General features: G+C 35.9%; 2 protein-coding genes and 1 long non-coding RNA gene across 4 annotated transcripts; 1 reads left to right on the top strand and 2 right to left on the bottom strand.

Moving 5' to 3' along the window:
* Positions 1-1055: 1055 nt before the first annotated feature.
* On the bottom strand, positions 1056-2186 carry LOC149501543 (uncharacterized). Its single transcript, XR_016324149.1, has 2 exons — positions 2053-2186; positions 1056-1798 (listed from the first exon to the last, which is right to left on the bottom strand). It is a non-coding gene; the product is annotated as an uncharacterized LOC149501543 (long non-coding RNA).
* A 19-nt stretch (positions 2187-2205) lies between these two features.
* LOC114245779 (uncharacterized) lies at positions 2206-8119 on the top strand. Of its 2 annotated transcripts, none has more exons than XM_028178053.2 (7): positions 2206-2366; positions 2463-2626; positions 3154-3320; positions 6369-6478; positions 6749-6884; positions 7553-7725; positions 7986-8119. In XM_028178053.2, the coding sequence occupies exons 2-6, from the start codon at positions 2463-2465 to the stop codon at positions 7723-7725; spliced, it is 750 nt and encodes a 249-aa protein (XP_028033854.2). In that variant the 5' UTR covers positions 2206-2366; the 3' UTR covers positions 7986-8119. The 2 variants fall into 2 exon arrangements, with proteins under 2 accessions (XP_028033854.2, XP_028033853.2); XM_028178052.2 differs by having other exon boundaries at positions 2254-2361.
* LOC114245778 (putative ATP-dependent RNA helicase DDX23) lies at positions 8108-11367 on the bottom strand. The gene has a single exon (XM_028178051.2). It carries the CDS (start codon positions 10725-10727, stop codon positions 8289-8291), a length of 2439 nt encoding a protein of 812 aa, XP_028033852.2. The 5' UTR covers positions 10728-11367; the 3' UTR covers positions 8108-8288.
* Positions 11368-11440: the final 73 nt, after the last annotated feature.

The following is an 11440-nucleotide window of genomic DNA, read 5'->3' as shown; positions in this document are numbered from 1 at the left end:
ATGGAATATGGTAGAGTAAAATGCGTTCATCGAATTCATCACAAATTACAAACCGCTTGCGACCAAGTTCACGAAATAATTAAACAACAACGAACTTGTGTACAAAACACACGAATATAAACCAATACCAATAAGAACCAACCTTTGGAATTTTACCAGTACTAAGAGTTTAAGACAGCGCGCGGTGAACGGGCATTCCCGATCCTGCGGACAGAATGGAAAGCAGTCGACGTCGCCCAAAACACGTCATTTCGGATCCTCCCAATCCACTAACGGTGCTTTTAGGTACCTCAAACACCGGTTATCGTTCTCGTCGAACCCGGCGCTTGCGACGTAAAGTAAGTAAGTAAGTAAGTGCTCGGCGAGTAAAATAACCCACAGAGACAACCCACTGAGTTTTTCGCCGGATCTTCTCAGTGGGTCGCGGTTCCGATCCGGTGGTAGATTTTGCGAAGCACAGCTCTTGCTAGGGTTCGTGTTAGCAACGTCGTCAGGTTTAAGCCCCGTGAATTCACCTACTAGTTAAGGTTACGCTGAAATAGCCTCTCAAGGTTATCAGCTTAGGTAGGAAAAAAAAGGTGAACAGGCGAATATCGTGGCGAATGCAAATTCATGCTGATAATCTCATGACTATTCGTCTGTATTCGGCGAGTATCTAAGTGAGGCATTAATATTTAATGACATTATATCTCTCAAATATATTAAGTGTATAATCTATGATTATATCTGTCAAAAACATTGGTTAACCCTTAATCAAACACGGAACTTTTTGTGAGATAAATTAAAAGTAAGGTTGGTTTTTAAGTAAAATAGGTCCGTAGATTCCAAAAATCTTAGTGGAATTTCGAAAAAGTGGAGGGAAGGGGGTGTTTTTCGGTGGGAAATTATTTCCCCTTATTCGTATTCGCAAACACAAAAATCGCCAAATGGGAAAATAGTTCCCGTTATCCGTTACCACTTAAGATTGTTTTGGAGTATTTTTTAGACTAGTTAGTACCTCGGATTTGCCACAGATTTTTGTAAATATTTTTTTTTTAGACAATAAAAAACAATAATTATTCAGAAATATTTCATTACTTACTAAGCTTTACAAAGATACAATTAATAATAAGTACTCTTATACGTATAACATATATACTATGTTTGGATGAGAATTTTGTCCAGCAGTGGGACAATAATAGGAAAGAAAAAAACACAAAATAGGTTAGATAAATTACTGAGAAGGAGCAGCGTGAAAAGATTTAAAGCATATTTTGGCACACAGGGCTACTTGACACGTTGAACACTGTATATTGGTCCTCTTTTCTATTTTTTTCGTGCTACAAAACCTGCATCTCTTATAAGTTTGTATTACGTCCGGCATGTGAATACCCACATTCATCAGACGGATTTCATCCGGCACTCCGAAAACTCCACCTTTTTTGTTTTTATAAACGACTCTTTGGATGTTTTCTTTTCTGGTGGTGTAGCTATTGATCAGTGAACGTGCTAAACGCAACCTGAATTCGCGATGTCCATGCAGCGTTGGTATATGTGTATGATTGTAGGTGATATACGCATTTATTATTGAGGCGTCAAAAAAGAAAAACAAAAGTCTCATCCAGTACTTCCTTGACTTTCTGTCTGAGCATCTGGTTGGTCTAGGTGTACAGAAGGAGAATGGATACTATTTTCGTAACAAGGATCGTCTTCTTCATCGCATTCGGACAAATCTGAAAGATCCGCTAAATTTTCTATGCATATTTCGAGTTCTTTCTTTGAGAGTGGTATTTTATTTATTTTTTCCATTTTGAAATAGCTGAAAATCATAAAAAATCATATATAATAACAAAATAAAAAACCAAAACATACAAAGTGATTCCCATTGGACAGATAAACATTTTATATATATAGTTTGAATTTTTTCATGTCAGTAACAGACAAGGGGAAATAAATTCCCACATTTTAAATAGTATATTTTTCCGTCAAATTATAACGTTATCAATGTTATTTTACAGCCAAAACCTTGAAAAATGAGTCTAGTTTAAGTTGACAATAAGTTCATGTACTTACCAGATTTTTTTCTTAACAATTTCCAAAAAAATAACGTTGCACTCCGACCACTTTCAAAAAAACGGGCAATTTTTGACTTTGACATTAGCTCACGGCGACTTAAACTAACCGTCACTAAAGTGCTGCCAAACAAAAAAAAAAGAATTACATCCGAGATTTATTTTGTTAAGACTGGTATTGGTCAATGTTGCTGTTTATGAAAAAACAAAGATTTTTGGAGGTGGGAAAATACTTCCCGTTATTTGATTAAGGGTTAAAGTGTTTATATAATTATACGAGTATTATGGATTAATACTTTTGGGTTTAATGGTAAGGTAATAAATCCTAAAAATAAACAAATATTATGGGTTGTATTAATAAATCAATTTGTGTTTTTTATTGTGCTTAATTTCGTATATTTTGGCAAACAGATGCTTAGAAAAGTGGTGATAAGTTCTATGGGGGCTATTGCTTTGGTTCCGGTTATCAAAGCGGCCGCCCCTATCAACGAGGAATCAAATGGTCCCGCGAAGCCTCCACCCATGCGGGTATCGGAACTACCATTATATGAAACTCCACATGCCGATTATGCTGAGTGAGTAAAATACACACTAGTACGAGGGGTGAAAAAGCCGTTGCATCATAAATTAGAGACTTCGACGTCATGTCTCAATCTGGGCCATCAGCTTGTGTAGATGGGTACACATTAGTGAAATTTTGAATATCGCTAATTACATAAAACTCAATCTGTATATAATGGCACTAAGGCATTAATTAGCTGGCCGGCAAATCCATTTCCTTTCATTCGAATTTGATTGGTAATTGTGACAAATTCAAATAGAAATAGTATTAAAATATATTTTTTTTGATATATTCAAACTCAAGTTTCTAAGTACAAAATGTACATATTTAGTTTTTTTGTAAATATTATTTGAAAAATTGTGTTTTCACTACACTTTTTTTTTTGCTTAAAATTGTAATTAATGTAAAGTTTAATTTTGAAATGTAAAGTTTAATTTTGAAATGTAAAGTTTAATTTTGAAATGTAAAGTTTAATTTTGAAAAGAATAATTAGCAAACAGCTTTATCAAATTTAACAAAGATTTTTTTCTTTCTTTTAAGGTATCTTGAAGCCAAAGCCCATGAGCAGAAGACAAGCTACCTAAAATCAGCATTATTACCTCCAGTACGTGCTCTTAGAGAACAAGTGCAAACATTTGTAGATCAGACAGATTTCATCAAACACTCCATTCAGGATAACTACCACGAATTCCAAGATAAGTCAGAATGTAAGAGCTGTTTGCCTCTAATGTAGCTTTTTACCAATACTGGCCACGTGAAAAGTAATTTATCTTTAGCTGGCAATAAATTTGAAATTCAAGTGTATTTATTATGTGGTCTCTTCGCATTAAAAGTGTATTATTTCCAAAAATATTTGAAATTGAGTTAATATGTATAATCATTTGGTATCACCAGTATTTTTCTCATAAATACGGTCAAAAAAGCAAAGTTTAGATTTTTTTTTTTAGTTTATCTACATTTTGACTACTATAAACAAAATTAATACATAATTTTATCTTACTTTAAAAGATAGATTATGTAACTGGTAAAAAATAACAAATAAATGTTGCAAAGAGGATTAATATTAAAAATATCACAATATGTTAAACCTTTAAAACACTCCCCTGTAAAATTAGTAAGTTTTGAGATTATACAGTTTTAATGCAACAAGACGATATATTAATTCTATTTTCAAATGTTTAAATTTTCAGTAATTTTTTTATTGATTTGTGTGTTGTTTTCACTACATTTGTATTTTTTTCATCAACATGTATATGATAAGAATACTAAATAATATGGAATACGAGTTCCGTCGCCGTAGGAATGCGGCACAATATTAATGATGTGTATTGAGTGAACGTTACAAACAAAAGCACAACTTGCTACATAGGCGGCACTGAAAATTTCGGGAATTAACGAAGTGACACAACATTACTATTTAAAAATGTATTTATTGCTTTTCGAAGTATTCTCCGCGAAATTTGACACATTCTTCCATACGATGGAACCAATCATTGAAGCAACCATTCCATTCGGAAGTTGGGGTCTCCAATGGCCGTTTTGTAGGCGTCCACAGCTTCTTCAGGTGATGAAAATCTCTGTCCACGCAATTTATTCTTTATTATAAGGAAAGTATAGAAATCATTAGGGCTTAGGTCGGCGCTGTACGGCGGATGGTTTAATAATTCTATGTTTTCTTGCTCTAAAAACTCTTTTGTTCTATGCGCGGTGTGAGAGCTTGCATTGTCGTGATGGAGGATGATGCGGCGGTTGCAGTTTTCTTTACGGAGTTCAGAAACGACCTGTGGCAAACAAATGCTAGCATACCATTCTGCATTAACCGTTCTTTGTCCCTCAAGAGGAATAGTCGTAACATGGCCGGTTTTGGAGACAAACGTGGCCACCATTTTTTTTGCAACACTCCGTGAACGAACAATTTTTGTTGGCTTTAACTCATTTTCGAACACCCAAACTCGTGACTGGTTTTTGTTTCGGGTTTGTACGCGTATATCCAGGATTCGTCACCTGATACAATGTTGTATACAGCATTTGAGGATCCTGCGTGGAATCTTTCGAGAGTTCTGATGCACCAAGTAACGCGAGCCGCTTTTTGCTCTTCACAGAGCGAATGCGGTATCCATCGGGAAAACAACTTTTTTACACCTAATTGTTCATACAAGATTATTTGTATTTGACTCATGCCAATGTCTAAAGTTGCCTGAATTTCGCGGTATATCACATGTCGATCTTCCTCAATCAGCTTACGCACAGCATCAACGTTTTCTTGGGTGACTGCAGTTTTTGGACGACCTTGACGGGGATCTTGACTGAGCTTGACACGTCCACGTTGAAACTCAGCAAACCAGCGATAAATTGTGGTTTTGGATGGGGCTTCATCACCAAATGCAGAAATCATCCGGTCAACACACTGTTTTTGTGTTAAACCACTTCGAAAGTCATAATAAATCATCGCTCTTGAATTTTCTCGAGTCAATTCCATTTTCTCAACGACTAAACAAGTTTGACAAAACCTCGTGACAAGACCGAGAATCTTTTTTTAAATAAATAAATGGTATTCGATTTTTAAAACCAAGGAGTTTTCAATTAAAAAGATTTTAATATGACAGGAACAGTGGAAATATTCCATTCCCGATACTTTTAGTGCAGCCCTCGTATTGGTTTGAACTCTGAAGACATGGACATGTTGATCTAAAAAATGGACCTAGTGGTCACCTGAAAGCTAGTGTCAACAATGACGAATTAAAGGCAATTGTGGAAGCTGACGATACTCTATCTACCCATGACTTAGTAGCAGCTCAACTTTAGCAAAATCGTGTCATAGTCATAGTAGCATAAGCTGTCATCATATTGGTAGATTTAACACCTAGATAATGCCGCAAATGAAAATATACACTAAAACGTCATAGTCACTGTTTGATGGTATACTGCTGATATATTTCGTCACAGCTCCTTGTCAAAGAGTGACAACATTTCTGTGTATGTATGCTTCAAGGAATTGAATTTCAACAGAGAAGCTCACCAATATCCAGCCAGACTTGGTTAATCACTCGTTTCCAAGCTGCTGCTATACTACAAAATTCGACCTCATATGGCACAACAGTCTAAGCTACAAGAGCTAGAATTCGGTGTTTTCATCGTTCATTCTACTCACTAGAATGTGCGCTGACAGAATTCTATTTCTCTAATTTTTTTATAACTTCTTAGTAAGGAAAAAATTCAATAACTGAGAAGTTCAAGAGTATGTTGGCTCCCATACACCTGACTTGTCATTGGCAGATGCATTGATGCTATGTTTCATAGAAATAAATGAAAAATTACCAACTTTCTGTAAACTGAACGAAAATTTAGTAGATAAAGACCTAATACATACTATGTTAATTGTGCCATGTATCAAATCATTAAAACAATCAATGATAGAAAACAATATTATTGTTTTAAAATAAAATTAATTCCTAACCGTATATATTATGTGGATGGACCGTGTGAATGACGATATGAGAGAGAGAGAGAGGAGTGAGTGTTGAGATGACGGCTGATAGAAGAGAATGGAAGAGAAAAACTAGCTGTGCCGACCCCACCTAGTGGAATAAGGTGGAGTGAAAGAAGATTATAGTCTAATTAAAATCTTTAGCATTAAAGGCTTTCAAAATCTCCTTGTAATTATAATGTCAAACTTAGCCTCCATATTATATACTCGTAATTTAATATACAGTATAATTACATGTTTCTACATAATTATTTTGATTCTATTTCAGGGATCTTTAAGTATTTGCGCGAGGAAGAAAATGAAGAAGTAAGATATGGAGCTGTTGCAATGGGTGGTCTCACAGGCTTCATATTTGGACTCAGGGGTGGATTTATTAGGGTTAGTTGCGAAACGCTTATATTATGAATGAATAATTTCAGTAGGTACCTATGTAAAATGTATACAATTGATTCAAGTTCATTGCACAACAAAAGTTTTTAATATTATTAGATTTTATGGTAGTTGTAGAACTCTCAACTGGAATAATTGTAATTAGCACTAATCATAATAACTTCAAAACAAAGTAAACAAGAAATGTCAACCATTTTTTTAAATTTACTCACTTACTAAATATAAGAGTGGAAAATGAAACAACAATAAAATTTTCAGAGAATAATATATGCTGGTGCGGGTACCACAGCAATGGGACTAGTTTGTTTCCCTGAAGATACTAAGGAAATTTACAAGAACAATTCTGTCCTAGCTAAGCAGTACATCAACATTGCATATAATTTCTTATATGGAGGTAATATACATTTGTTGGAGCTTTTATTATACCTATATGCCCTAACACCGGTTTATTATAAGCCAGGTACCACCGTCCTGGCATTCTGGATTAAATACCAGGATAGTTAGACTTGATTGTGCTTAGTGCGAGTTTCTTAACGTTCTCGATAGCGTAAAAGTTAAGCCAATTTTGTATGCAATTGGAACAGCGCCTCTAGCGGCAAATGTACGCAAACGATCCCATTCCATACAAATATGAGCTAACTTTTACGCTATCGAGAACGTCAAAAAACTCGCACTAAGCACACTGGTCTCAAAGTGGGAAGTTGGATTGAAGTCTCAATTCCGTTGGAAAAATAGCTAGCTCGCCTTTCTAACCTGAACCCTTGGTTGCCTCTCAATAAATACTGAACAGAATTTTCTTGAATCCTGATAGGAGTTAAATGGAGGAGTAGAAGTGAAGTAGGAAAGTATGGTGAACATTCTAGTAGAATGCTCTCTACAAACTGATGGTGTTGTTATTAAAGCAATAGTTCAAGGAGACTAGTCATATGTAACTTGTGATTAATAGCTGAAACATTAATTACAAGTCCAGTTTTCAGGGTTTTTTCAAACTCCTAGTGCATTTTTATATAGAGTACACAAAGCATATTCTTATGTTTGACGAGTTACATATTTTGTCATCAGTGAAACCAGGCGATCCACAGCTAGAAGTGAAATTCCCAGAGTTGTCTTTACCTAAAGATTTCTCGGAATTTGTCGAGATGACAGTTTCATTAGCTTCATCCTTCAAACAGGCTGTAATGCCACCACCCAAGGAGGTTCCAGAAGTTTCTAAATCATCAGAGAAAGCTGAATAGGTAGAATGGATGCTGATTTTTATTGGGATTTGCATGTAGCCTGTTCCTTTGCTTGGGTCTTTGCATGGTCTTTTCTATGTACATTGGAGCATGAGCATATGACCACACTTCATATTTTCACCCCATTTTGTTTGTTTAAAAAATATTAATAGCTATTTTCTGCGCAAAATAATCCTACTGTTGCTTAAAACAGCTTGGGTCTTGGTTCTGAAATGCAGTACTTTAATAAACATTACACAAATGTGATGTTCTTGTTTCAGTGTCTTAAGCTATCATCACAAGATGGGACATCTTGTTAGTGAAAATATTTATGGCAATAAATTAATTTAGCCAATATGGCTAACTGTTACAGTGATAATAAACGGACATTAAAATAAATAAATGAAATATTTAATTATTGTTTTTATTTCTTGAAATATATACGATTTTTAATTAAAACTACATTCTTTTGATTCTAAAAGTGGATGTTTAAAATGTGTTAGCAACTGTAGACTTTATAACTTGCTGGCGACCATGATGGTAATTTACCTATTGCTTATTATTTTAGACTATAACTAGGATTGTCAAGCGAATATCATCTCTTCACGTCTCTTCTTTGTTACGACTGTCCCTGGCTTATGTTGAGCCTCAGGGTGGTTCATTAGTTCCGGTGGACACGTAGATACGGAACTTGCCAACAAAACCTGCTTCAGATCATAGAACAATGCGGAGTCTTCTTTTGTAACAAAGGACATAGCTTTACCAGTTTTTCCTGCACGACCGGTACGGCCGATACGATGAGTGTAGTCTTCAATAGTTTTCGCCATATCGTAATTAATGACCATACTGACATCTTTAATGTCAATACCACGACCTGCCACGTCTGTCGCCACGAGGATATCTTTAGCGCCCCCTTTGAGACTGGCAAGTGCAAAGTCACGTTGTTCTTGGCCTTTACCACCATGCAGCGTACAGGCATTGAAACCAAGTTTTTCTAGTCCCTTTGCAAGAACATCTGCACCTTTTTTCTGGTTAACAAAAATAATAATGGGTGGTTCGACACCACGCTGCAAAATCTCTGTAAGTTTTCTACGTTTTTCATTCTCGCCTATCATGTAGACTATTTGTTCAGTTCTGTCTACTGGTTTTCCTACAGATCCAATATATACAATAGCCGGTCTTCTGAGATAACTTCTAGCCAGCCGCTCTACAGCCGGAGGCATTGTTGCCGTAAACATCACAGTTTGTCGGTATTTCTTTTTTGTGTTATAATTGGCAAGCAATACTGAAGCATCTTCAGCTGCATCACTATCAGGTTTTATGTTCGATACAGGCATGTATTCCAGGATTTTTTGAACATCTGGTTCAAAACCCATATCAATCATCCGATCAGCTTCATCAAGAACAACATAGGTACAACGGTTTAGTACTAAATATCTGTTGTCTAAGACATCAATAAGACGACCGGGAGTGGCAATGACAATCTCACAGCCTAACCTCAGCTTAAAACCTTGTTCTTCACGAGATAAACCTCCAACAACCACTACTGATGTGATACCAAGAGGAATACCAAATTTATTAGTTTCTTCTTCAATTTGTTGAGCCAATTCACGTGTTGGAGCTAAAATTATAGCATAAGGTCCTTGGTCAGCATCTTCCATACGTTCACTCTTCGGCAGAGATTGAATCCATGTAAGTAATGGTATAAGGAATGCCAATGTTTTACCGGAACCAGTTTCAGCAACACCAATAATGTCACGGTTCTGTAATCCAATTGGAATAGCCTGCCTTTGAATAGGAGTTGGGCTCTTATATCCAACTTTGTTGATTATGTCCATAATGTCAGTATGCAAGGGAGCTTCCTTCCAAGAACGTATAGGGTTAGGAATTTTACCTCCTTTTAAGGTAATATTGTAGTCTTCCCTGAATATCCTCCAATCACGCTCTGTCATCTCATCCACATCCTTCTCAGACCAGTGTCTATCATCCCACTTTTGTTTGTCTTCCTTCTTCTTCACTTTCTTCAAGCGTAGTTTTTCTTGTTCTTTCTCTAACTCAGTTCTGCGCTTTTCTAAAAGATTCCCATAAAATTTGCTATGGTCTTTCTTTTGAGACTTTATATCTATACCAGCAATGTGTCCACGACCAAAGAATTGTACTTGATGTCTTTCTTTGTACAAAACATTATAATCATTTGATGTATCTTCTGACGCATCCCAGTCAAAAACAAATTTCCTGTCATTCAGCCGTCTTACTCTACGCTTTTTCTTTACTATACCTAAGTAACGAGCTTTAATAGCCTCTTCTTCTCTTTCTTTATCTTTTGTTTTAGATGTCTCTTCATTATCTTTTTTTGGTTCTCGACGATCTGAATAGGCTTTCCTCTCTTCATATTTCCTTTCCCGTTCCTCTCGACGTTCCTTTTCTCTATCTTTTTCACGTTCTTCTCTGTGCCTTTTATCTTCTTCACGTCTTGACGGACCTGTTAAATCAATAGTGACTTGAGGCTTATCAGTATTAGCTCTTATAGCTTCTACTTCTTGACGCCGTTTCTCCAAAGCTATCTGTGCTCGTTGCTCTTTGGTAAGAAATACTGGCTTACTGCGGGCTTCTTCCTCAGCCTTTTTCTTAGCAAGTAGTTCTTCTAAGGACAAAGGCTCTTTTTTAATTGGTTTTTTATCTATGGATTCATCCTCTTTCTTCATGTCTGCAGTGTCTTCCTCCATTTCATCTTCTTTTTTTGATCTACTCTTTTCCTTGTCTTCGTAACGTCGATCTTTGTCTTTGCCGTCACGTTTCTTAGGGCTGCGCGAACGACCGCGTTCTTTACGTAGCGGACTCCTGGAACGATCGCGATCTTTTCTAGAAGGGCTTCGAACTTTATCCGCATCTTTTTTAGGGCTTTTAGACCTGTCCCTGCGCTTTACTTTTTCACGATATGATTCGCGTTCATCGTAACGATCCCGATCTCTTCTATCTCGTGATCTTGACCTCCGCCGTTCAGGACTTCTGTCTCTGGCCATTTTTGGTTTATGGAACCACCGGTTATTATTTTATTAAAATCTCTTTACAGCAAATACAATAAAATTGTGTAAATTCTGTGTATTTTTCACGTACAAAATGTAGCAGTATGTGAACAACTTCAATGTCACATTTTTGTCAATTTTGACACTAACATAATTTGTGAACTGTCAAATGGCCCTAAAACACTTGGAAGTTAGGTAGTTTTCCAATTACAGAGCATAATGCGACTCAGTGGCACATGCTGAAGCTTAATTGGAACGTGAATTAGTTTTCAAATGCATCAGCAGATTGCGCTAAGTTCATGATGATGATTCGATCGAGCCACTGCAATGTTTACAAAAGTATATTACTGTAAAATAAATTTGTTTACGGATTCGAATTCTAAAATGAAATTGTATTCACATTTTAAATGTGGAATATAAAAAAAAGTAATTATTTGTACCTTCATCCATACTTATACTTATTTTTTTAACACAGTTTGAATTAACTTATATTATTTCTAAGAAACTACGACGAAACGAAAGCCTTACAAATTTTTTCAACAATAAATAATATTACTAACGATAATAAAAACAAATTTCGATCAATGCCAACTTAAAGAAAAAACACTTGTCAATTTTCTGTCACTGAGTTGGTATCGATTGCGAGTATCACGCGAGAGCAGTACCAAAGTGTATAATCTATGAGCAGTACTTTTGAGAGTGCTCGACTG

The sequence above is a fragment of the Bombyx mandarina genome, chromosome 15 (genome assembly GCF_030267445.1).
Source record: "Bombyx mandarina strain Sakado chromosome 15, ASM3026744v2".
NCBI classification, from domain to species: domain Eukaryota; kingdom Metazoa; phylum Arthropoda; class Insecta; order Lepidoptera; family Bombycidae; genus Bombyx; species Bombyx mandarina.
This window is presented reverse-complemented; position numbering and strand designations above follow the sequence as displayed.